Here is a 27,247-nt window from a genome sequence, read left to right as displayed (position 1 = left end):
AAGAACACAAAAATTCAAGTTAGTGGAGATAAAGCAAGAAGAAGATAATGAAATGTATGATTCTGAAGAAGAAATAGAAATAATAGTAGAAGATAAAACGTGGAAGTTAAGTGAAATAAGGACAGGATTAAGACAACTGATGGTAAATCCAAAAGAAGAATTCATCAGAGAAATAATGAAATTTGGAATAAAAGAAAAGATAGAGACGGGAGTACTGTTGACATATGATTTTATAAGATATTATATTTTTCAGGAGGGGAAATTTGATAAGTCTGAAGACATAAAGGAGTGGATAGATTTGAGTACAAAAATATGTGGTAGATGCAATAAACAGAAATTAGATTATGTGATATCGGAAGAAGACGGCAGATGTGAAGAATGTAATCGGGAAATACGGGAAGATGAACAAGATGAATTAATAGAACTAAAAAACAACTTAGAAAAATTAGGATACGAAATAGATGTATCGGAAATTCAAAGAATAAAAAATTTTGGAGTTAATAATCGAATAATAGTAACAGAAGGATTCATAGAAAGGTATATGGGGATAATAGAATTAGAAGATAGAGAGTTAAGAAAAGAGGTGCACAAATGGTTAAATGAGAACACAACCTGGTGCGAAAGATGCGAAATAAGATGGATGAATGATATGTTTAGATTAGAAGGAACTATATGCAAAGATTGTGAGGAAGAAGATATTGATGAAATTGATGATCGGGTAAAAAGATTGCAAAAGATTTTTGAAGATATTGGAACAATGATAACTGAAGAAGAATTGTTAAGATTAACTAGTATGGGATATACAGATGGAGAAATTTTAGATAAAGAATTCATTGAAATCTTTCAAGAAAATAAGAATGAGTCGGAAAAAGAATTGAAGAAAAAGTTAGATAAGTTGTTGAAAGAACAAGCAGGAGTAATGGATAGTGAAGAAAGTGGTGAAAAGAGTGATAATGAAGAATCAGAAGAAGACAATACGGATAATTCAGAAAAGATTGGAGAAATATTAAGTCCGGATGAAATATGGGACGGAAGTGATGAAGATTTTGAAGAAGAAGAATCTGAAAATGAAATCGAAAATGTTATAAATACAGGAGGTTTTGGTCTGAATCAAAATTCAGATTCGAATAGTTCATTAAATTTTAAAAATTCTGACACAGAAAGTGAAATATCTGATTACAATTTACAAGAATTATTTCAAGAGAATATAGTAAATATGGCAAATGAAGCACAAATAAGAAGAATAATGGAGAATGCTATGGGATTGGCACCAAATGCATTAGATAATGCGTTAGGAGCAGGACAGACTTTGGCGGATAGGATTCAGACTGCAGGAATGGGGGGAATAGTAGGTATGCCAACTTTTAGTGGAAAAGAGGATGAAGATATTAATGATTGGATTAGACAATTTGAGATAGCATTTACAGTAAGTGGACGACCAGAAGGAAATGTTGGAGGAGGTGTATGTAGACAAAATAAGGCAAACATAGCTATAACTTGTTTAAGAGGAATTGCATTACAATGGTATAATGAGGAAAAAGAAAGGGTAGCAGCTAATTTAGTGAATTGGTGTGACCATAATGAGGACAGGAATTTAAAAAGAGGATTAATCGACAGATTTACTAGGAATGATGTTCAAAGAAGAAAAATGTTAGAATTAACAAGAATTAAACAGGGAACAAATGAAAGTGTTGAAGAATATATTAGAAGATTTAGGTCAATATTAAGAGTTGCAACTAGAGGTCATGCGTTAGATGATTTATACCAAGTGAATTATTTTATTCAAGGGTTAGATGCCATGCTAGGTTATCATGTTAGGAGAAGTAATCCGACGAATCTGAATGATGCAGTTAACGAAGCAAAAAGAGAAGAGGAAGCAAAAGATGAATTGTTAATGAAAACAACAGGGTTGGATATGAAATGAGTAGGACAAGAGAAAAACATGGAAGAAATTTTGAAAGAAGAGACAAATAAGTATAAAGGAATGAATCCAATTGCGAAAGAATTACAAAATAAAGAAGTTAAAAGTGATGAATGGGATGAGTTAATTAATGGAATAAAAAGGTTGGAAGCACATGTAATGCAGAGAAATGAAGCATATGTAATGCAAAGGAATGGGAATGATAGGAGACCGATCGGAAATAATAATGTCCAAAGAAATAATATGAACTGGGATAGAATGACTTGCTATACATGTGGAAGAAAAGGACATACTTCTAGAGTTTGTAGGGAAGGTCAAAGAAGATCATATGGAGGAAATAATAAAGGGTCATATAGCCAAAATAATCAAGTTAATTACCTTGATGAAGAATATTATGGTGAAGGATATAATGTGTATAATGTGGAATATAATGATGAATATGATGGATATAATGAGGGTGGTGGATATGATAACTATAATAATGGATTCGATGGATACGAAGTGAATAACTATGAAGATGAGGAGAGATATGATATGTTTCCAGTACCACCTAGAAAGAGTGAAAGAAATAAAGACAAGGTTATGAACGATGAAAGAGATAGAAGAAGAAATGCACAATGGCAAGGACAACAGCAAAAAGCACAGGAGAATAATAAGAGGGGTTTTACAAAAGAACAATTACAGAAAGGATATGAAACTAGAAAGAATAATAATAGGTGTCACAATTGTGGACAACAAGGACATTTTGCTAGAGAATGTACAAACGAGAAAGTGAAGTTAAATCGAAATATACCAAATGTTGGAGATTTTGATCCATTTGAACAATTTGTAAATTCAAGCGTACCAATTAATTGGGGACAAATGATGAATGAAAGACCAGAAGTAAGGAAGAAATTATTAAATGGTTTGAGATATTGACTACACTCGGGGGAATTAAAGAATATTAATCAGAAAGAAGAAAAATCACAAGCAACAAGATGTAATATAATAATTGAGGGAAAAATGATTAGAGCATTAGTTGATACAGGAGCAGGACCTTCAGTAATAACGAATGAACTGAGAAAAGAATTAAATATACCAATAACGAAGGAAAGTAATGTCGTATTAACAATAGCAGATGGAAATAACATAGCTTCATTAGGAAGAGTGGAAATTAGAATAGAAATTGATGAAAATTTAGAAATACCTTTGGAGTTCGAAGTAATCGACTCGAGAAGAAGAGATTTAATATTAGGAACTGATTTATTAAGATATGGGATAATAAATATGAAAGAAGGTCTATTAACAATAGAATGGGATAATGGAATATATGAAATACCAATTGATTTTAGAGGAAAGAAAAATGTTGAATTTGAGAAGTCAGGGAATAGGGGTGAATTTAATGGAGATCCAAAGAATATAGATGATATAGATGGCAATTCTAGTGAAGAGTCAGGGGGTGAAGATGAATATGAGGAGATGGAAAAAGAAGAGTTGTTATCGATTGTAAAAACTGATAGAGAAAAGAGGGATGAGGAAAAATGAATGGTCTTGGCTTTCTGAATGAAGGAGAGACGGTAAAGATGCTAAATGAGAGCAAAGAAGAAAAATTTGAAAAGAAAACACATCTGGGAGAAATGAGCGATGAGGAGAGAATAGCATTTGAAAAATTGATAAGGGAATATGAAGATATATTCGAATATGACGAAGAGAAACTGGGAAGGATAAATACAGTTAAACATGAAATAATAATTGAAGAAAATCAAGGACCAATAGCACAAAAGAGATATAAAGAAACTGATGAAAAAGGAAAGTTTATAAAGAAAGAAATTGAACAATTGTTAAAGATGGGGAAGATAAGAGAATCATGGAGTAATTGGGCATCTCCAGTAACGTTAGCAGGAAAGAAAACTGGAAATTATAGATTTTGTATAGATTATAGAAAGCTAAATAATGTGACAAAGTCAGATGAATATCCTTTACCCCGGATAGACGAATTGTTAGAAAAATTTAGAAAGGGAAGTTGGTTCACAAGTTTGGACTTAGCAGCAGGATATCATCAAGTAGAAATGGCAGAAGAAGATAAAGAGAAAACAGCATTCATTTGTTCACAAGGATTATATGAATACAATGTTATGCCATTTGGATTGAAGAATGCACCAGGAACATTTCAGAGATTAATGGATAAAATATTAAAAGAATATATAGGAGAATTTGTTACAGTGTATTTAGATGATATAATGATTTATTCAGAAGATTTTGAGGAGCATATAGAACATGTAGATAAAGTATTGAGTAAATTGAGAGAGAATAATATGATTGTGAAATTGAAGAAATGTCAGTTTGGATTGAGAAATATAAATTTCTTAGGGCATATAGTAGGAAGAGATGGATTGCGACCGGATAAAGAGAAAGTTGAGAAAATAGAAAATATGAGGAGGCCGAAAACTGTCACAGAAGTAAGATCATTTTCAGGATTATGTTCATATTATAGGAGATTTATAAAAGGTTTTTCGAAGATAGCAAAACCTTTGCTTAACTTAACAAGAAAGAATGAAAAGTTTGAATGGAAAGAAGAACAACAAGAAGCATTTGACGTATTAAGGACAAAATTGACAGAAAATCCAATTTTAGTATATCCGGATTTCAGCAGAGAATTTATATTGATAACTGATGGATCTAAGATAGGATTAGGAGCAGTGTTAGCTCAAATGAATGAAGAAAATAAAGAGGTTGTAATAGCTTACGCAAGTAGGAGTACAGTTGGAGCAGAGAAGAATTATCCACCAACAGAATTGGAATGCTTAGCGGTATTTTGGGGAATACAACATTTTCAGAAATATTTAGTAGGAAGGAAATTTATAGTGATAACAGATCACGCAGCATTAAAAGGATTAACAGATGGAAAGGAACAAACGGGAAGGAGAGCAAGATGGGTAATGAAATTACAACAATTTGATTTTAAAATAGTACATAGAAGTGGAAAGAAAATTAAAAATGCAGATGGATTATCAAGACTGAGATTTAAAGAAAAAGAAACAGAAAGGAACGAGAATCAAGAAATAACAAAAATAGAAAGTAATAAGGGGAAATTGAGATATATCAAATTTAGGAATAAATGGTATAATGTTAAAAGATTCAAAGGGAGATGGGATGATGAAAAATATTTTACCGATAAAGAAGCAATACTTTTGAATTTGGAGGAAAGGACAGAAAAAGAATTATTAAAGAAATTGGGAAGAGAAAATAAGCCACAAGTTATTATAATCGACGGAGTGGATGGATTAGGAAAAACAAGTATAGTACAAAATTTGATTAAAGAGTGGGAAAAGCAAGGATTAAAAGTAAGATTTAATACATTCAAAAGGAGAAGAAAAGACAAAGGTGAATTTCACGAATCAAAATTAGAAACAGAATGGAAATTTAGAAAGGAAGTAGTAGAACAAATAAACAGAAGAATGTTAGAATATGATGAAGATACGGATATAATAATTCTAGACAAATCGCCATATTGCGAATATTATTATCAGAAGACGAAAAGTTTCAACAGAGGATTAATTACTCCACATGGGAACCATGAGATGGAAAAAGAAATATTCAGATTAAAAGGAACAATAGATGAATCAATAGTGATATTTTTGGAAAAAGATGGTGATGTATGTTGGGAAAATTATATTGGAAGAGAAACGAAGAAAATGGAGAAATCGTCATACCCAACATTAAAGAAAAATGAATATTTGGACATGGTTAAAATGTTTAAAGAAAACCAGGATGTATACAAAGATACCAAAAGATACAGTCAAATTGAAGTTAGGAATGACGATAGTAGTTGGAGAAAAGTATATAAGGAGATAGAAAAACACCAAAGAGCTTAAAATTATATTTCCAAAATGGTATTAGGAGATTGTTATATGAATTGGTTTCTTACTTATCGAGTAAAGGTCGATAAGATATGGAAAGTGACCATAAAAGAAGAAGAGAACGAAACAATTATCCATTTAAGGATTGAAGAAGAAGAAGACTTCATACTAGTAGATGTACACATTATAATAAGACTAAAAGAGAAAAAGGTGAAATTAATTATGGAAGATGGAAACAATATGATAATAGAAGAAAGACCAATAGAAAAAGGATTAGGATGAGTACGATCTAAATTGATTGTAGGGAATGAAAAATATATAAGAAGGATAGAAATACCAAGGATCAAAAATAAATCAAGAGATGAAAATTAAAAATATATGGAACAGTTATCACGACGCTTTATTTTTACAACACCTTAATTTTTACAACACCTTAATTTTTACAACACTTCAACCTTTTATAACATTTCAACCTTTTACAACACTTTAGCTTTTAGAATTACAACATAGACATGGAAGAGGAAGAATATAATAGGATAGCGAGGAATATCAACGACGAACGGGAATATGAAATTATAGGAGGATTAATTTACAAAATAAAAGATGAGAAAAGACTAAGAGTGATAAGAAAATACGAATTTGAAGGATTAATGTACATAGCTCATGATCATGAATTATCAGGACACTTTGGAATAGATGCAACGTATAATAGGATCAAGGATGGGTATTATTGGAAAGGGATGAGAAAAGATGTGGAAGCTTATGTCAAATCATGTAATAATTGTCAGAGAAGAGGAAAACCAATAGGAAAACATGAACTGAATGTAATCAAAGTTATAGAACCATTTTATCAAATTGGGATTGATGTAGTGGGACCATTACCAGTAACAAAGAGAAATAATAGATATATAGTTACAGCGATGGATTATTTTACAAAATGGCCTGAAGCAAAGGCATTGGAAACAGCAGATGCTAAGGAAATTGCAAGATTTATTTATGAAGATATAATATGTAGGCATGGATGTCCAAAGAAGATATTGAGTGATAGAGGGAGTCATTTCAATAATAAATTAGTGAAATCATTAATGGAGGAATTTCAGATAAAACATAACTTTTCAACGCCTTATCATCCAAAAACTAATGGGTTAATTGAAAGATTTAATAAGACATTATGTGAATCATTAGCAAAGCTAAGTAATATCGAAGATTGGGATTTGAAAGTACCAGGAGTATTGTTCGCGTATCGAACTAAAAGGAATGATTCAACGAAAATGGAACCAGGATATTTAATATATGGGAGACAAATGAAGACATTATTAGATTTAGAAGATAAGGAAATTACCATGGCAGAGAGAGTTAATGGGTTGATCGAAGGATTACCAAACATTAGGAATCAAGCTAAAGAAAATGTCAGGAAATCTCAGGAAAAACAAAAATCGTACCATGATAAAAAGAATAGAGTAAAGCAGAAATTACAAATCGGAGATAAAGTACTATATTATGACGCAGCAAAAGAAAAACAATGGTCTGGAAAGTTAGAAGAAAAATGGAAAGGACCCTATTATGTACATGAGATAATTTCTAAAGGATCATACAGAATTAAAACTATGGAAGGGAAGATATTGAAAACACCAGTAAATGGCGAATTACTGAAAGAATATATTGATAGGACAAATTTTGAAGTAATAGTTCGAATTTGATGGGACTCAAATTTTAGGTGGGGGGCAAACTGTAGCCATAGATGCTGAAGTAATCGCATAATATGGAGGAATAATATGGAATAAAAGATCAAACGATAGAAAGTCACATGATTGGATAAAACTAACCGGAAAGGATAAACTTTTAGGAGAAGGAATGATCTACATGATGTAATGTTTATTAAATGATTAACGGGGAACCAATAGATCAAGTGGGGAGTTGATCGATGTGGCTTAGCAACCAGTTTATCAAGTTCAACAATAGGAACAATTAGGAGGAGTAATCATAAGCCACAAATGATAAATCATATAAAAAGGAAGGATAGCGAATTAAAGGAACAAAAAAAATAGGAACATGTAAAATATTGATGAACTGCAGCCGCAGTAGAAGAATAGCTGACGAGACGCAGAAGAAAAGATAGCACAGCCACAAAAGATGGATCTTTACGATATAATATTTGAAAGATTATTTTATTTTAAAGAAAAGATAGCACAGCCACAAAAGATGGATCTTTACGATATAATATTTGAAAGATTATTTTATTTTAAAGAAAAGATAGCACAGCCACAAAAGATGGATCTTTACGATATAATATTTGAAAGATTATTTTATTTTAAAGAAAAGATAGCACAGCCACAAAAGATGGATCTTTACGATATAATATTCGAAAGATTATTTTATTTTAAAGAAAAGATAGCATAGCCACAAAAGATGGATCTTTACGATATAATATTTGAAAGATTATTTTATTTTAAAGAAAAGATAGCGTATTAAAATAGTATAACATATTAGAAAAGATAATATATAAATAGCATATAAGATAGCGCATAAAAGATAACATATAAAATATTAGAAAGAAATAAGAAGTAAGAAAAGAAAGAATAAGAAAGTTGGTTTAAATAGGAGCGGAATGGGAGGTGAATTCCACAGTCGTCAGATACGATGTAAAACTTTAAGTAAATTAGTTAAATTGTGAATTTTATGAAGAATAAATAAAATACCCTTTATATGAAAATTAATTGTTTCGATTGTTTTTGTTACTATTTTCCTATGATGAAAAAGTAATTTTGTTTAATTAATTGTTAGTAAAGCGTAATGTTATTTTAAAGGTAATAGGTTCGCCCTAAACTTTACTGTAATGTTCGCTTAATTAATTTTAATTGGACAAATTCATGGTGAATTTAATGTCATAACAAGAATTATGAAATGAATAAAATATAAACTTTTGTAAAGAGAACTATCGTATTTTGAAAGAAGATAATGGATGAAATATCGTGGCGAGAGCTATCGCAATTTGAAAGTTAAGTAGTAATAAAACTAAACCAAGCAAGAATGTTAATGTTTCGCTGAGAGCACATATAACAGAAGCAGGGAACTTTGTTTACCGCCGGGTGGCAGACGGGGGTGACACCGGTGTGGCAGCTGGAAGGAAAATGTATTCGATTCTCTACCTGAAATCTGGACAGGGTTGGGGTAAGAGTATTATAACAGATTTCATTCAACGTAGTGTCTTAGGTACTCAACTTGTTTATAAGACCAGCGATCCTCAAACGATTCTTGGAAGTTTCAATGGGCAATTACAAGGTAAGGTTCTTCTCCTCCTTGAGAAAATGCCTACAGAAAAAAGCCAGTGGAATAATCTGTATCGATCGTTGAAGGATAAGTTAACAGGTGACATAATGGAAATCCATGAAAAATACAAGACGCCAACACATTACAAAAACTTTATATCCACCATTGTACTCACCAATGAAAATGCTCTCAGAGTGGAGAATGATGATAGGCGCACAGTGTTCTTGGATGTGTCACCATCCCGCAAGGGAGACCTCAACTACTTTAAGAAACTCGGTGATGCTATGAAATATCCAGGCGCCAGTGAGGCATTCTATGCTTACTTGAGAGCCATTGCAGACGCTTACCCAGACTTCAATGGGAATCCACCACCTATGATAACATCTAAGCAGGATCACATCATATCGACTCTCCCACCCCTATTTCAATTCATAAAGGACACTTACCTCATAGTAAAAAATCATATAACCGACCTACCTATTCAAGAATTTTATAGGGTATATACTTCATACTGTGAAACTCATTGCATTTCACCCCTATCAAAGATCAATGCATCCAGAATCCTATCAAATGAGCTAAGTATAAAAAGTAAAAAAATGCGTATAGGTAAAACAACACCACAAGTTTACAGTATATCTAGGGAGGATCTATACAAGAAGTTTCTTGGCAAAAACTGGATACATGAAACAGATGAAATCGATATAGAAGGAATTGATATAGATACTCCTGAGAAACCCGCATCTGATCCCAAAGCCTTAGAGAAGTTCTTGGCAAATATACATAGCATTCCTGCTAATAATCCACAAGACGTACAAGAGAAACCTGCTGAGGAAAAACCCGCTCCTGTCGAGAAGAAGCCTACTGAAGAGAAACCAGTTTCCAAAAAGACTCCACCACCAGTACCACTTAAGCCCGATTGCTTGAAGGTAAAACCCGCACCTGTCATCAATGAGGATCCTATTCCTGAGGAATCTCCAGCTCCTATAGAGTCAGATACTGATGAACCTATAGATAGCTTCTCGGACTGTTATCTATCTGATGAGGAACCTGATCAAGAAAATGAGCCGCCTGCTGAGGAACCTGCATTTAAAGCTGATGATGACTATGACGTTTTAGATGACTTGCTATCTGACTCAGATTTTACAACTGTGAACCCAGCTCCTGAACAACAACCCGAGTCTCCCGCAGAATCTTCTGCATCTGTCACTAAGCCTGACCCAGAACTGGCTCCTGAACAACAATCCGAGTCTCCCGCAGAATCTTCTGCATCTGTCACTAATCCTGACCCAGAACCGGCTCCTGAAGAGCAACCTATCCCAGAACCCGACACAGAACTAGAAGTTGACTGGGACCCTGAACCAAAGGAAGGTACTCGAGCACACTGGGCTTGGCATGAAAGGCACCGATGGGATTATAAGCCATGGGTCAAGAATTCAAAGGACCAGGTCTTCAATGATCTCTACAATACAGGTAAGGATTTATGGGCTAAGTACCAAAACGCGTCAGACGAGTATGACTTGGAAATACTCGCGTTTGAAGTAGAGGAATGTCCCACAACACGTATTGAAGACGAGTACCAGTACTACCTTAGGGAAGTAGTAGACCGCTTCAAGGACTGGATCGAATATAATGGATACTTATCTAAAACACCTAGCCGTAAAGAGCTTGCAGATCTAATAAGAGTATACAAGGAGGATCGTGATGCCGAGATTATCCCTACCACCTCTGGTTATGAAACTATGAAGATGAATAAGGTAAAGCACGAGAAATTCCAGAGGAATGTCCAAAAACTGATATGGAACGTGAATGGGAAGCTGCCAATGGAATCGTCGATGACTGGGATGAAGAGGATCTTGATCGTGTATGCAGCAAGATTGACTCCTTTTAATAAGATAAGCACTTCTTAGTTATCTTATATTTTTTGTATAAAAAACCTATATTACAACTGAACACAATTCATAAATACATCAAATGGTTTATTCAGAGATTGTCCGTGCTTTACCTACAAGACCGGATATCAAAGAATTACAGTATTCAGGCGCAAGATTTTCCAGAGGAGTAATAGCAAGACTTGGACAGCGACTCCAATCCCGGTATCCGACACATAAATTTCAGATCCTGCTCCCCTATGAAAACTGGAAACCCGGTAGATGGACATCAGGAAACCAACCAGCCAGCCTCTTCTCACTCTTAAACCACTATGATGAAGCACAACTACCGGATGATGCAGATCCTGATTACTTTGAACGATTCATAATTTATGTGAGAGATGCTCCACCGGTTGCAGGGGGATGCAATGGGAAGCTAAATGATTGCCTGTATGAATGCCTGAAGCATATCTATGGTATATTCTCTAAAATACCCGAGACTATAAAAAAGCCTGAATATATCAAAAAGGCATTAGGTCTCAATCGTGATGCTCCAGTTCCAGTCTCATATATGGATAAGGTTGAACAACTTGCAGGAAGCCTTGCACTTAATATTGTAGGGGATTCCACTCGAATTTCCAAGAGCAAATCTGACAGACGTGCAACCCTCATCCTGTCTGAAGGCCACTACTCTCTTGCACTGAATCCCGGAAGACTTCACCCTAGTAAATTAGATAGAAAACAAAAGTCTCCCTTTGTTTATCGTGAAGATGGGGTTAATAATGTAGTAACAATATACAATGGTAAGACAGTTAAGTCTCTTACAGTTGGACAGTTTCAGAAAGGTAAGAACTCTGATAGTTACTCCTTCATCCCTATTGAGAAGAATCGTAAAACTGGAATATATGAAACACTTGAGGAAACATACCAGAGGATCCATGAAGAGCGGGATTCCTTTCTACAGGCTACAAAGAAGTTCGGTCTAGGAATCGACTTATCTTACCACAACTGGTCGTACAAGAGAACTGCACTCTGGCTTTTTGAACAGTTTAGTGTAGGGGTTCCAGCCAATGATCCTCTTGACCCAGTCGAAGCAGAGTGGATAAGTGATGCAATGATGGGAGGTCTTATCTGGGCAGATAATGAATGGAAGGGCTATGGAAGACAATACGACATGACAAGTTTGTATCCAAGTATTCAGCAATCAAATGCAAACTTTCCAATCCGACAAGGTAAGTTTCAAATACTCAAAGACTTTGTAGACCACAGAGGTTATGCCTTGTATGGATTATTTCGTGCCAAGGTAAGTGGTAATGACATTCTCTTCTGACAGAATAAGAGGGGAGTCTATACATTCATTGACTTACAACGAGCAAAGAAACTTGGTCTCGATATACAGTTAATCCAGGATGGAAAGCCAAATGCCTTGATATATGACAGAGAAGCAAGAATTCCTGGGACTGTAATATTTGGTGAGTATGTTCACTTTCTCTTCAATATAAAGAACCAGGGTGGCGTGGCCGGTCGTGTTGCAAAGAGAGTTCTCAATACACTATGGGGAGCACTCTGCCAGAGGAAACGCAATTACAAGACACTCACCACAGATCAAACAGATCCATTCAAGTTTCCAGAAGGCCACACACTTGACTCCATCGTACCAGTAGGATTTGACCAGTGGCGATTCCAGTTCACAAACCCAGGTAGTCCCTTCAAGGGTGAGTATCCTAGGATCGCTCCATTCTTATTAGCACATGGTCAGAAGACGACTTCAGAGTTATTAGAACTATATAAGGATAAAGTACGACGCATCCATACAGATGGATTTATTCTAGAGGAACAGCCGAGTAGTCCTACACTTATCACTTGTCCAGAAAATGCATCCAAAGCATTGAAAGCTCTCAAGTTTGAAACCGCAGGATACTGCCATGTGAAAAATGCAAACAAGGTTATCTGGACATGATTGCCAAGAATGCAGTTGGATTTACAGTAGGTATATATATTTTTTCTTGCTTGAATGTAAAGTCAATTTGAAGATTCCTATTTATTACAAAGTACAAAAAAGTATAAGGAATCATGTCAACATATACTGAATTAGCAAGCGTTATTAACCGCACTGACAGCATTAGTGATGAAGTTATTTATGATGCATCATGCAATCAGTTCACCATTGTCTCTGATGAAACTGTCCTCAAGATTATCCGTGCATTGAAAGACACTATAGTAGTCACATTAGTATCTGGGTTTAGCAAAACCAGCTACCTTGTCCAGGATCATGTGAAGTATATCAAGAGAATCCAGACAGCAAAGTCTCCTGTATCATATGTGAAGTTCGTGGCCAAAAAACTCTTCCCAGATAATGCAGCATATACTGCTAAGATAGCAAAGATTCGTGAATCATACAAGAATAAACAAGCTCTTTTAGACAAACTTGAGGCCCTCTTCGAGTTGTATTATAATGTAACTAAGGACTCATTAACAGGTCCCCCAAAGCGAGCTGTCACTATGAATGAGGCTGAGAAAACCTTAGCAGAACTTCTTGCATAAGCGGCTCCTGTACGAATTTAGTTTATATTTTTTATCCATTTGTAATGGGCATACAGTAATTGAAGATGGCTATAGTATAAGTAACATAACATCATGTTGGACCGATTACCAGTAGAAATAGTCGAACGCATTGTTGCAAAGATCCCAGATACTGACCTTATTGCAGCGAGTAAAGTAGATAGTGTGTGGTGGCAGGAGGTTCGTCAAGAAGCATATAAGAGATGGAAAAATTACGCTACTACGATCGGGGATGTGTACTGGGAAATCCAGGCTCTTGGAAAGCGGTTTGAAAAGGGGGATATTGAGTGGATGACATTTGAAGATGTAAATGACTCCTATAAAAACTGGATAGACCGCCTCACCGAGGATCAGCTTTATATTATGGAGAAAATGCTTAGGAATGGGATGGTTGTGAACCCCCAGGAAAGGGAAACCATAGAGCATGCATTAAGTGAACAAAGATGGGGAGGCGACCCTTGGGGAGTGGAATGAATGGACTCAACAGGAGTAGCTTATTTATCGGGTATCCTCATATTTCTTGACAAGGACTGATGACCATGTAACCTTATCATCAGGTATCCTTGCATTTTTTCGACAAGGATTGATGACCATGTAACCTTATCATCAGGTATCCTTGCATTTTTGATAAGGACTGATGACCATGTAACCTCATCATCAGGTATTCTTGCATTTTTTTTGATAACGACTGATGACGATGTCACTTGGTTATTGTAAATTGAAGATAACAATTAGGTATGTAGACACGTACAGAAAAAAGACATGTCATACCCTTATATAACTAATCCTATAACTGGACGTCCAATCTGTGTTGGTGGAGATACCTTTAATCGAATAGTTATGGAATCCCATGATTATATTGATGGAAGGCTTGTCCGTAGACAAACTGCACCTCCACCTGAAGAGCAACCTGTATATTTAAATACAGATACAGGACGTTATATTTGACGTGGTACTAGAACATATCATAGACTGATTGAGAGTGACTATGAGGTAGTTGAGGATTACTACCTTGTCCATTATGAAAAAGAGGCGCTTATAGAGGAAATCATCAATGAAACACGCTATAATGAGGAAAATCTTGATGGGCAGCGGTTAACTTTCAATGATATACAACAAATCAGGGCCGCTATTCAGGCTGACCAAGATGAATATGATGATTTTATCTTACAGCAAGATACGACTAATGGGACACCTTCCTCTGGTCCTTCCGGTCATCCACGAACTTTGGAGGACCATACCCCGAGACTTGCAGAGCTTAATATTGAGTTGTGTAAGGAATGTCTCATGCCTGTAAGCCCAAGTGACTTAACGGACAAGTTGTGCAAGGACTGCTCCGAATAGTTACTTAATTTTGAATAATTCTTTTTTACATAAAGAAAGATAGCCATGTCAACATCAATCGTAATAAACCAGTGCCAAAACTGTGGAGTAATCACTCCAAAAACAGCACATAGAGGATTATCCAGTGTATTATACAGACAGATTATAAAGAAGATTAATGATGAGAATGACCCTCTACAAGCCTTGGGACTTGCTAGGGATAAGTTAGTTCAGATCATTCGTCGGGCAAGTAATGTGGACTTTACACAATTGTTTTCACAAAGACTGGATATGAAAATTATGGATGGAGAGCCATATGAAGATATTAGGAAGTGGCTTCTCGAACAGCTTATAGCCATAGGTTGTGATAGTGGAGAAATTGCCTTATATCAATTTCTAAGGGGTACATATCCAGATGGTATCGACGAGCCTTTCAATACATTCTATGAGAACTATGTAAATCATATAAGTAATTCAATGACTAAGAACTTTGCTTCTCGTGCCTTAGGAGCAATAGGGTTGAAGGCTAAGATGTTAAGGATTGACTTTGAAGGCCGTAAAAAAAGTGCTATGATTCTTAGAGCTTCTGCAGACGAATTACTTGATATTCTCACAAGATACTATTAATCCCTACTTGTAATGCTCGACGGTCCATGTGGCTCTTAGAAAAGATCTGTAGAAGATCTTCAATACCTTCTATTATTTTTTTATTATCCAGAGGGCGACTAGACTTCAGGGCTTCATATCGGGAGAATAACTCCTTCACATTCTCAGTTTTCAGAGTTTCAGTCTTTGCAGTCCTACCCTGTACTTTTGCTAAGAAGTCCTGAAAGTCAGCTCCTAGGGTCTTACCAGAAAGTCCATAAGCTTCCCGAAAGACAAATTTAATCCAGGTATCTGTATTCTTGGCTAAGACACCAGGTACAAGTAAATGTTGACGCTCTTTAGGGGATGGAAATACCCGAGCAAATTCAATCAAGTGTCCACCTTTTTTTGCTTCAGATACAGCTTTCTGACCATAGGGACTAAACTTGGATCGAACTGTGATTGAACTGGGTTCAGACTGAGATCGAACTGGGTTCAAACTTGGATCAAACTGAGATTGAACTGAGATTGAACTAGGATTGAACTGAGATTGCTCTGTGATCGAACTGAGACTAGTATCCCATCTTACTCGAATGGACAGTGGATCACTTTTAGACCGTCTAAGATCAAACACTACAAATTCACGTTGCAGAGTAAGATCATCAATTACTGGTGCTAATGACTCTGATTCTTCTGTATATAGGCGGATGATTCTCTTAGTATCTGTAAGGCTCCCATGACCTCCATGCAGTGAGATGTAGTTAACATTTTCTCGAATAGCCTTAGGCATGGCAAAGAATCTTTGGGCTACATAAATATATGAAATATTTTTGTGTCGTCCATGTGTAAAGTAACCAGTGATGAGATCCTGGATTTTTTTAGGTGCATCCATCAGATCCTCGAAGATTACCACAGTAGCTTGAGTAGGGTCGAAGGAGTCAATCTCTGGAATCTCACTATGGGTTACTGCAGTGAATGGGATCTTCTCCTCTTTGAAAAAATCATGTACAACTGCCCACTTCGGCTCGTCAAGATATCTGCCAACTAAAAGTACTGCATCACATAGTACATACCGATTACCATCCTCCTTTGCCTTCTTGTCACCCATTAACAAGTTAATGATCATAGTTGTCTTACCTGAGTCTGAGCTACCTGCTACGGCTAATCGAAAGGGCCATGATGGAGCAAACTCATTGCCTTGTCTTGAGTCAGTCGTGTACTCGTCCAAATTGTATACATAAAGATCCATTTAAATTTTATTCTTACTTAGTTTAAATACTATGTCGACATCAACACCAATTCCAGTTTATACTCCTTCAGAACCTACTGGACCGCCTCCTGCACACTTGGTCAATGAAAAAGACGATGATGAATTAGTTAGAATACTAAAGGCTCATGCAAATTTATTGACTACCAGGGGTCGTTTAACTGTTGATTCAGAGATACAGGAGGCAAATAATCAAATCAAACATATTATTAATATATTAATGTATCGCTGTAAAGCAAAACATGAAGAACTTGGTATTACAAAAGATTTGTTAGTTTTTGCACAAGGTAAGATAAATGCATTTGATGAAACGTTTACTAATTTAGAACGTCAATTAGTTATTATACGTGCTGCCAATGATAATTTCATAGAAGAAAACCATAACCTGCAAAGAGATTATGATACTATGGTAGAGTTTCGTCGACGGGCTATAGGTGAACGTAATCAGGCACGACATGAACGTAATGTATTACAAGCAGATTATACTCAAGCAGTAAGGGATCGTAATGAGGCTCAAAATGCTGTGAATCGTGGTAATATCCTTCTAAATCATTGGCGGCTGAGGGCTACTCGGACTGGAGGACAACTTGTATTGGCTAATGCGCAACTTGGACAGGTTAATGCACAGCTAGCACATGCTAATAATAGGGTGCGTTTTGGGATTCAGACATTAGGGAGACTTAGAAATAAACTTTTCCAACAGATAGCTGCTCTTAGAATTCAGGTACAATGGTTTCGAATTAGACAATTGAACCCTCCTCCACCTATATTAAACAATCCACTAGAGACGATATGGCTACCACTGCGATAGGATTGCCGATTTTTGAGGGTAAAGCTACTGATGATATTGATACATTTGTTAGGCTTTATATGGGTTATCTTGATACTATTAATCTTAACCCATATGCTGCTGGAGGGCCACCAGAGTCTTGGAAAAGAGCTATGGGTATACTTAGAAGCTGCATGGCCGGTGGAGCAGCTGAATGGTTTGATCGAGAAATTACAGGAAAAAATTGGGAACTTTCTGGTATCACTTCAAGAGGTGGAGCTAATTTAGCTGCTTTTGTAGCATTAGTAATACCAGAAGGTGCAGGAGGACCGAATGCAGGTACTTATGTAAATGGGTCTGAAGCACAGACTTATGCTACAGATCCAGTTAATGCATTAGCAACTATTAGAGCAGCATTTATTCCTACTCATGATTTAATAGGTGGAGATAAAGCTTGAGGAAGAGCTGGTGCTCGTCCGACAGATAGAGCTGCTCCGGCTACTGCAGATGCTGGTGTTGCTGCTAATGATAATCGGCCTATAGTTTTTCCAGGTATTAAACCTAACCAGGCGCTTTATTGGCTTAGAACACAATTCCCAACTATTTTAGATGAAAAGAAACGTATCCGTTTTAACAGTCTTTATCAGGAAAATGAGCCAGTTGATGCATTTTATAGAACTGTAAAGAGGGCTGGAAAATTACTAAAACTAACTAATGATCTTATTATCGACCAGTTCTTTAGAGGTCTTTCGGCTGATAATATTTTTGAAGCAGAAAGGTTTCACAATCTTAATTCTGATGACTTGGTTAAACATCTGAGAAATTTAGAACAGAGAAGGGCTGAAATGCGCTTGGGGTTACAAGATAGAAATCGACGACTTCAAGCAGATTACAGTGATGTAACTCAACCTCCGTTAGGAAAACAGGAACCTGTCGTACTGACATCAAAGTCATCTGGGGTTACTCAAGAACAATTACAAGAGTTACTTAAGGCTCAAGCTGAGGAACTTACCAAGAATTTTCAGGTGCAATTTAAACAATTACAGGCTCGGCCAGTTCGTAATCCACCAGTCTATAGACAGCAGATTAAACCTGTTCGACCAAAACCACAGAGACGTGTTATTCAGGATCCTCAGGATCCTGATTGGGATGATGGTTATGTAGATCATGATGTTGGTGATGATCCTGATGCTCCTGAGTGGACTTTGGATGATCATCAAAATGCTATTGATCTTATTATGGGATATAAACGTGGGACGTCTAAAATACTTACAAAACAACTTCAGAAGGCTAAAGATAGACGTGATGATCTGGATTTGGCCCGAGCAATGAGAAACCTTGATCTTAACGATGATGCTATGGACATTGATACTGTGAGTTTTGGTGAAAAGGTAGAATTGAGAGAAAAAGTTGGTGATGTCTATATGGTTCGTGTTGGGTCAAAAAAAAAGTAGGTTCGAGTATCTCAAAACTTCTTAAGTCGTCCCCAAATAAGACAGCAGTTAGCTCTTCTAGTGTACCCTTGAAAGGCAAAGCAACCCCTGTTAAGATTCCTGTGAAAGTTACTGGTAGTAAGTCTACACCTGCAAAAGCTGTTACTAAGAATGACTTATTAAGCCTGTTAAGGTCTGCAGACTTTAGGAAATTACTCCGTGAGATTCTTCAGGAGGAGATGATGTCTGCTAGAAAAGTCATAGAGATTTCAGATGACTTAGCTGAGGAGGAACAAGAAGAGGATATCAGGGAATACGATCCTATGGATATTGATATAGCTCGTTTGGAGAATACTAAAGATCTTTTAGCACTGGATGGGGAGGTTAATGGGATAGCAATTCAGTGTTTAGCAGACACTTGTGCTAATGCGTCTTTTATTCAGAGAGAAGCTGCTGAGGAATTAGGGTTGGATATCGACAAGAGTATTACATACAACATATCTGGTGCTCCAGGAACAGGTAGGACATTCGGTATGGTAAAGGGAGTGACAATCAAACTTACCCCTGATTATGCTATCACTGAGGACCTTGCAGTCTTAAGTGGTTACAAGCATAGGGAAATTGGGTTAAGCCGAACGTGTCTGAAACGTTACAATTATGATATCCATGAATCACGTGAACATATAGCCTTTACCTGTAATGGGAAGAATGTTTTTATCCCAATAGTTCCTGATGCTAATCGAGGGGATAAAAAATAAGACCCTTTAATTCTTCTATTTTTTTTTATTCCCAAAATTTGCGAATTAAGTCAGGGACATCTTCCTTCAACTGGTCAGCAGGTTCCCAAGTGGCTTCTGTATCTGGGTATCTCTCCCACTTAACCAAATACTGGTCTTGACCTTTTCTAATGCGATGCCGAAGTATCTGCTCAGGTATGAATCTTTTGGGTTGTCCTCTTATCACAGAGTCAGGTGGAGGCTTTTCATTAATAGAAACTACTTGCAATTCCTTTCGGGTATATGCACATCTGGATACACCTAATCGACCATGTGGTCCATTAAGGAGATATGTAGGAGGCTGTTCAGGTGAGAGTATCATTTTTTTGATTACACGAATGTTTGGGTTCCATCTTATGTCTCCTGTACGGAATTTTCCATGAAGTTTGTTACCAAGTACAGAAATAGGTTCATCTAACTTGACTCTGACACGTGTTCCTTCAGAGAGGAGGTCTGTCTTTTTTGACACTTTGGGTGACCCTGTCGGAATGTCTGGGGGATTTCTCTGCCAGAGTTCATTTACTTTACTCACTATATTATGGAAATCTTCTGACCATTCCACGGATGTCACCCCAGTTTTCAACTCCTGTGCTACCATTCGTTTAAGAAGGGGTTCTTGGATAGCTTGGATAGCTCTTTCAGCATATGATTGCTGTTTATGTCTTCCCGGCTCTCCAAACCTAATCATCACCCCTAGGCTGTTCAGGAAAAAATCACGTACCTGGTCATTAGTGAATTCTGATCCGGAGTCGGTTTCCAGTCGGTGTGTTGGAGGCTTGATACGATTTCTTCTGTAGATTTTGACAAATCCATTGAGAACCCTATTTGCAGTTTTATCCTTCAAGGGCTCTGCATCGACTCTCTTTCCTGCAACTTCCACCACTACGAAGAAATAGTGGAATCCTTTGGGGTCAACTGGCATCTCTGCAAGATCTGCCTGGTGTGTTGCATTTGGTTTCCATACAATTACCTTTGGGCGTTCTGTTGACTTTTCCTTTAAGGGCTTTTTGTATAGGTTGTAGTGCTCTTCACCTTTTAAAATTCGTGCTGGTACTCTGGATAGACTGTAGTACTTGTAGTAATTCTCTAATTGTGACATATTATGACAAATTAAAGGAAAGATTTCAGACTTCAAATCTCAAGATGACACGATTTTACTGTCTAAAGTGCAAGAAGGAAACTGAGACTGCTAGTGAAATACAAGATATGACTACAAATGGGCGTTACCGGCTGCATGGTGACTGCACAATTTGTGGTATGCATAAGAATACTTTTACTGGAGTAGACTGGGTGATCAAGAAGAAGACTAAGGAGAAAAAGAAAGAAACCGCTGCTAAGAGACAGCAGACGGCTTACAATCGGCAATGCAAAAAACTCGGACAGAAAATTTTAGATGCTGATGACACTTGCAAGCAGTGTATTGATAAATGTCTTAAAGAGGCAAAAAAGAGGAAAACGGATTAGTACTGCCTTTTAAAAGTATTCTGAATCGTCTTGGTATACCCATTGTTCAATTACTTATTTTTTCTGACGGGGGCGGGATGGGGTTGGTCTTACCAGCTCTATAGACCTTCTAGGGGCTTACCTGTTAATCTACCTGGTTTGCTGTCTCATCGGCTTATACAGATGATCGGACGGAATCCTGTACGTGTGGAAGATGTTCTGGATGTGGAGGATCTGGGGGGGTAAAATCAAAACTTTTTTCTGGGGGAATCCCTCTCCTGATTTTTTTAAAACATCCTCCACATCCTCCACATCCTCCACACTCTTCTGATTCCCTCTTATTTTCCTCTCTTTTCTTTTATTTTATCCTTTTTTGTTATATATTTTTGTGGAGGATCTATGTGTAGGATTGTGGAGGATTTATGGGGATTCCTGAGTTCCGTAGGGACCAGATAGGTACTGCGACAGGTCGTTAGACCCGGAGGTGGGTGGTGCTTGCACCGTGCCCACACCCAGCACGACGACGGTCATAACCGGTTAATGACCGTGACCGTTGCCATCCCTAATGGTGACCTTGAAGTTTATCTAAATTTACTGACCCATATGAAAGATTTCTTTCTTGTAGTTTGAACAGTGCTTGTTTCTTACATTGTTGATTGCCTCTCCTTTCCTTCTGCTCTTGTTCTACTTGGTCTCTTACTTCCCTGAAAGTCTGGAAAGTCCATTTTATGCCATCTCCTTTTTCAGCTGCCTTGACAGTATTTCTTCCAGGTCCTTTTGTGACTTATAATAAGTCAGAATTTTCCAGGACCAGACTTTTATTACTTTCAAAAATGCAATCCTAGGATATAACATCATTAAAACTCTAAAAAATTTAGGCTCATCCTCATCCACCTCTTTATCTCTTGGTTTGATACATCCCTCTCAACTTAAATTCGACATTGTTCACTTGTCTCAACAAACAGAATGATAGGATTGACTAATTATTAGTATTCTAAAAATGCAATCATATGGTGGTTTAATGAAACTGTATATTCTTGACTGCCCATCTACAAGAATGCAAAATAACCAAAATGATCATACCGTCTTTAAAGCCTTTTAACATTTGCCAAGACGAGATTATTCATCTCACTATCAATGAAAGCTTACTCCTAGTAGAGAAAACACCAACGAATAGTTGCATGATGTGGCCTTTCTTTTTTTTGAAGTCTTTTGGTTCACTTTAAATGCATGGAATTTCAATGGCTTATGATATAGTGTAATATAGAAGTTTTTTTTTTTATTTTTTAAAACAATAAAAAGATATTATTGGGCGTTTTTTATAAAACTAATAACGATTTTGTTGATCATTTGTTGATCATTTATTTTTAAATTTATTATAAATTTTGTCATGAGATTTTCTATGGAAATCATTTTTCAATTTGTTATTAAAACACCTGCTGAATTACCTCGAAATTGAAAATCATTTCTTTTTTTATAAAAAAATTTCCTTTTTGGTAAAAAACTCTCAAATTAATCCCTATAAAAAATAAGTGTCTGGAAATTGTCCAGAAATTGTCCAGAAAATTTGTCTAAATAATTGTCCGGAAAATATCCAGAAAATGCCAGGTACCGTGTCTGGAAATTGTTCTGAAAACACACTCATTTCCGAACACTCATTTTGTCCAGAATTTGTTCAGAAATTGACCTGAAATATTTTTTCATAAAATTTGGTACAAAAAGATGATCAACAGGTGACCATCATTATAATTACTTTTAACTTAAAGTTTTATATCATAGATATATAGTATTTTTGCCTGCTCAGCAAATTTAATTAGTATGACAAAGAAGGTTATGAATGTCAGTCTTGTGCTTTTTGCATTTTTTTACAAAATTAATTTATCCTTTTTTGGAAGTAGCGTCCAGAATTTGTCCAGCTCAAATTATCTGAATTTTTACTATGTCCGAAATTTGTCCAGGTTTATCTGTCTGAAATTTGTCCAAAATTTTATACTGGACAAATTCTGGATATATTCTGGACAAAGTCCGGATATGTCAAAATTTTAGGTATCAAATTTGTAGCAAAAAATAGACATTTTCCAAACAATTTCTGAACATGCCAGATTTATTCTGGACAATTTCCGGACATTTTCTTAGACATTTTCCGGACATTTATTTTTTATAGGGAATCTTATATAACTTTATGACAATGACAATGTCAGATCAGAATGAGGAAAACTCTCTCCCGTTCCTACATTTCATTTTTTTTACAAAGAAAAACTTAGAAAATTTTTTTTTCGATATTATTTGTTGTGGTGATTTTAATTTACAATATCGAAGGTTTAAAAAATGACAAGATAATAAACAATCTATGCCAAAAATGTTGAAAATTTTTCAGAAATTAGAGGATCTTAATTTATGGGATGTTCATAAAGAAACTTATGATATGGATAATACAAAAGAAATAATGACTTATTTTGGTCGTTTCAACTCAAGAATTGATTATATATGGATATCAGAAAATCTTTTCACGAAAATATCGAAAGCAAAATTATTAATATAAGAGATATAATTAAAACGGATCATGCTTTATTAACTTTTGATTTTATTAATGAAGATTTGATTTATCCGATTTTATAGACAAAAAAAATGAATACGACTAATAAGAATTTAATTAGACAAATTTTTGACTTTGACAATACTGAAGAAAAAGATCTTTTAAATTTTCAAGATGACTTAAAAAAGGTTGCTATTTCTTTTAATTTAAATGGCTCAATAGAAGAAAAGTGGTCATTTTTTAAAAATAATTTATTGAAAATTAAACAACAACATATTCGATCTAAAGAAATTATCGTTAATATCGATCATGACAAAACATTTCAACATACATAACTATATAAAGATTTACGATACATTATATATTTAAGAAGAAAATTTAAAAAGAAATTGAGTTTTGAAAGACTCGCTCTAAATTGGAAACACTACAATAATTATTTAAAACATCTTGTTAAAAGACATTCAATAGATGAAGTGAATTCAACGTATCTCTTATTACAACATAGATTAAGTCGATTCTTGATAGGTCAATATGTTAAGGAATTAAATGAGATATATGACGTTTTATTCTCAAAATTTTCATTAGAAATGTTTAATTTAAAAAATGAAAAAATTTAAGAAACCATAGAATAAACATTGTGCAGATTTAGCAGATAATCAACGAAGAATGATTGATAATATTACTGAAAATGAGATGAAAAAAATTTTTATAGATAGAGTTTTAATTGATAATGAATATGGAAATAGTATTTTAGTTACTGATGAAAATAAAATCAAAGATATAACTAAAGATTATTTTCAAAATGCAGCTGATTCGAAAAATCGTACAATAGAAGATTTACAAGAGTGGTCTGATGAATATGAACCGATAAGATCAATTAATGAATTAATTTATAATAATTGCCTTGAACCAATTACAGATGACGAATGGAATATCGTAATTAAGGATTTACCAATTAAAAAAGCAGTGGGACCCACAGGAATTGCATATGATGAGATTAAGAAAGCTCTGTTAGAGTTTAATCAATTATTAAGGAATATTATAGATGAAGTTTTGCGAACTCAAATAATGCCCAAAGATTGGAAATTAGCAAATATATATCTAATCCCAAAACCGAAACCTTAGGGGTATAGATTAAATAATACTAGGCCAATCATGTTATTGGAAACAGTTAGAAAAGTTATGATGAAAATAATTACAAAACGTATCTCGAAGATAATAGTAGAACATCAAATTTTGCAAGGATATCAATACGCGGGTTTACCTTTAAACTCAACTTTCGAGCCATTACGAATAATTAATAAGATAATTCAACATAGCAATGAACGTGATAAAGAATTATGAATTCTTGCCTTCGACATGTCAAAAGCTTATGATCGGATTAATATTTTTATGCTGGAAAAAGCGATGAAAAGAATTAAATTTCCAATAGAATTGATTAACTTATTAACAGGATTATCGACTGGACGGAAGAATAAGGTTTGCTAACAGACGCTTTCGATATGCAATGCGAAATTGATCAAGTTTTTGCCACTTTTATGGATTATTTATTATGATCCATTATTAACTAAAATCAAGAACTCAAATCTAGGATATAATATATATAGATGGTGTTAGAGTTAATAATATTTATGAAAACATCGAAGAACGAATTAATTTTAACTTTCCGGGTTTAGCGTACAGAAATGCATACATAAAAAATTGGAAATATGCAAAATTGCAGATTATTACATAACTTTGTAAAAAATAAAAAGTGAAAATCTGCAAAATCGCAGACTTCCGCATAAATTCACAAAAAAAATGCGGAGATCTGCTAATTTAACAGATCTCCGCAGTTCTGCATCTTAAAAAATTTCCCGATGAAGGACAGATAACATGTATACCCCGCACGCAGTATCAGTAATCCCCGAACTTGTAGGCCATATCCTGGAACTCATTCCAAGTAGCAATTTTGGGCCACATCTTTTAGAAGTCAGCCCAATCTGGAAAGCCGAAGCTGAACAAGTACTCTGGAAGTGGCATAAAAAAGCTGAGGAGGCATACGACAGGGCAGTAGAAAAGAAGGAAAAAGCAAATGATGCTCTTGGTCGATCGGAGGAGGAGGATAATAGAAATCGTGACCTCCATGAACTTGAATGGAAGGCGTATCAAAAGGCTTGTAAAGAGTTAACGGACACTAGAAAAGAGCTAACTATAGTAAAAGGAGCTCTTGAGCGGTTTGGATTTCAGATATATGTAGTTTGAAAAAGGGGAAGGGAAGATTTAGAGCAGTCGTAAAGGTTCGTGGTTTATAGTTTTTTTTTTACCCCTAGAAGATAACCAGATATAACCAGAGGACCGCAGAATCGCAGGACCACAGGACTACAGGAGGGTAACCTGGTAGGAGTGCAGATCTTTGGAAAAAATATTCGGCAATTGAAGATTAGGTAACTATAAATTAGTACTCGATTTGATAGAACAAAAAATGACTGCCCAAACTAGCACTCAAGCTCAAGTTATCCCCAAGTTCGGTGAACAAAAGAAGGCTTTTAGTATTGATGAGCTTAAACGGCTCATTAACGCTGCAAAGAATATGAGAGATCTCAATCAAGCTAAAGGTTATCTTTGCAGTTACTTTATCCCCTGCTCCAACCCGCATGGAGTCTTCATGTGGTGATCAGAAATCAAAAACCTCAAGCACATCCCTGATAAAAATATTAATAAACTTATCCGTCCAATTACCAAAGTCTTTTACACACAATCTGAACAGGGTCCTTTACAAAAGGTTGAATTTAATATCAACAAATGGTTTATGATCGAATATAGTACTGTATGTGTAGCTACCTGTGACCCTCAAAAATCCCGTATCTTTAAACTAGGTGGCCAACTTTATCTCAATATCTTTCCAGGATTCCTCCATATCCTGTGTCCGATATCCACTTTTGAATCTACAACCCACCTCGCGGTTAAATTTATCTTCTCTCACATTCAGGATATTTGGTGTTCAGGCGATTGGAATCTTACTGAGTATATCATAAAGTGGTTGGCCGGTGTGGCAGCTGGAAGGAAAATGTATTCGATTCTCTACCTGAAATCTGGACAGGGTTGGGGTAAGAGTATTATAACAGATTTCATTCAACGTAGTGTCTTAGGTACTCAACTTGTTTATAAGACTAGCGATCCTCAAACGATTCTTGGAAGTTTCAATGGGCAATTACAAGGTAAGGTTCTTCTCCTCCTCGAGAAAATACCTACAGAAAAAAGCCAGTGGAATAATCTGTATCGATCGTTAAAGGATAAGGTAACAGGTGACATAATGGAAATCCATGAAAAATACAAGATGCCAACACATTACAAAAACTTTATATCCACCATTGTACTCACTAATGAAAATGCTCTTAGAGTGGAGAATGACGATAGGCACACAGTGTTCTTGGATGTGTCACCATCCCGCAAGGGAGACCTCAACTACTTTAAGAAACTCAGTGACGCTATGAAATACCCAGGCACCAGTGAGGCATTCTATGCTTACTTGAGAGCCATTGCAGATGCTTACCCAGACTTCAATGGGAATCCACCACCTATGACAACATCTAAGCAGGATCACATCATATCGACTCTTCCACCCCTATTTCAATTCATAAAGGACACTTACCTCATAGTAAAAAATCATATA

General features: G+C 35.7%; 7 protein-coding genes across 7 annotated transcripts; all 7 read left to right on the top strand.

Annotated features, from left to right (window-relative positions):
• Positions 1-7,893: 7,893 nt before the first annotated feature.
• OCT59_025474 (uncharacterized protein) lies at positions 7,894-8,160 on the top strand (the record flags this gene model as incomplete). The annotated part of the gene is made up of 1 exon (XM_066138717.1): positions 7,894-8,160. One exon carries the CDS (start codon positions 7,894-7,896, stop codon positions 8,158-8,160), a length of 267 nt encoding a protein of 88 aa, XP_065992122.1.
• Positions 8,161-11,001: 2,841 nt separating this feature from the next.
• Positions 11,002-12,858, top strand: OCT59_025473 (uncharacterized protein; the record flags this gene model as incomplete). The annotated part of the gene is made up of 2 exons (XM_066138702.1): positions 11,002-12,201; positions 12,298-12,858. 2 exons carry the CDS (start codon positions 11,002-11,004, stop codon positions 12,856-12,858), a joined length of 1,761 nt encoding a protein of 586 aa, XP_065992121.1.
• Positions 12,859-12,971: 113 nt separating this feature from the next.
• On the top strand, positions 12,972-13,442 carry OCT59_025472 (uncharacterized protein; the record flags this gene model as incomplete). The annotated part of the gene is made up of 1 exon (XM_025332304.2): positions 12,972-13,442. The coding sequence occupies one exon, from the start codon at positions 12,972-12,974 to the stop codon at positions 13,440-13,442; it is 471 nt and encodes a 156-aa protein (XP_025173997.2).
• A 93-nt stretch (positions 13,443-13,535) lies between these two features.
• On the top strand, positions 13,536-13,934 carry OCT59_025471 (uncharacterized protein; the record flags this gene model as incomplete). The annotated part of the gene is made up of 1 exon (XM_066138691.1): positions 13,536-13,934. The coding sequence occupies one exon, from the start codon at positions 13,536-13,538 to the stop codon at positions 13,932-13,934; it is 399 nt and encodes a 132-aa protein (XP_065992120.1).
• Positions 13,935-23,684: 9,750 nt separating this feature from the next.
• OCT59_025470 (uncharacterized protein) lies at positions 23,685-23,927 on the top strand (the record flags this gene model as incomplete). The annotated part of the gene is made up of 1 exon (XM_066138684.1): positions 23,685-23,927. The coding sequence occupies one exon, from the start codon at positions 23,685-23,687 to the stop codon at positions 23,925-23,927; it is 243 nt and encodes an 80-aa protein (XP_065992119.1).
• Positions 23,928-24,258: 331 nt separating this feature from the next.
• OCT59_025469 (uncharacterized protein) lies at positions 24,259-24,717 on the top strand (the record flags this gene model as incomplete). Its single annotated transcript, XM_025327603.2, has 1 exon — positions 24,259-24,717. One exon carries the CDS (start codon positions 24,259-24,261, stop codon positions 24,715-24,717), a length of 459 nt encoding a protein of 152 aa, XP_025170461.2.
• A 750-nt stretch (positions 24,718-25,467) lies between these two features.
• OCT59_025468 (uncharacterized protein) lies at positions 25,468-25,836 on the top strand (the record flags this gene model as incomplete). Its single annotated transcript, XM_066138665.1, has 1 exon — positions 25,468-25,836. The coding sequence occupies one exon, from the start codon at positions 25,468-25,470 to the stop codon at positions 25,834-25,836; it is 369 nt and encodes a 122-aa protein (XP_065992118.1).
• Between the last annotated feature and the right edge of the window lie 1,411 nt (positions 25,837-27,247).

The sequence above is a fragment of the Rhizophagus irregularis genome, chromosome 5 (genome assembly GCF_026210795.1).
Source record: "Rhizophagus irregularis chromosome 5, complete sequence".
Lineage (NCBI taxonomy): Eukaryota > Fungi > Glomeromycota > Glomeromycetes > Glomerales > Glomeraceae > Rhizophagus > Rhizophagus irregularis.
This window is presented reverse-complemented; position numbering and strand designations above follow the sequence as displayed.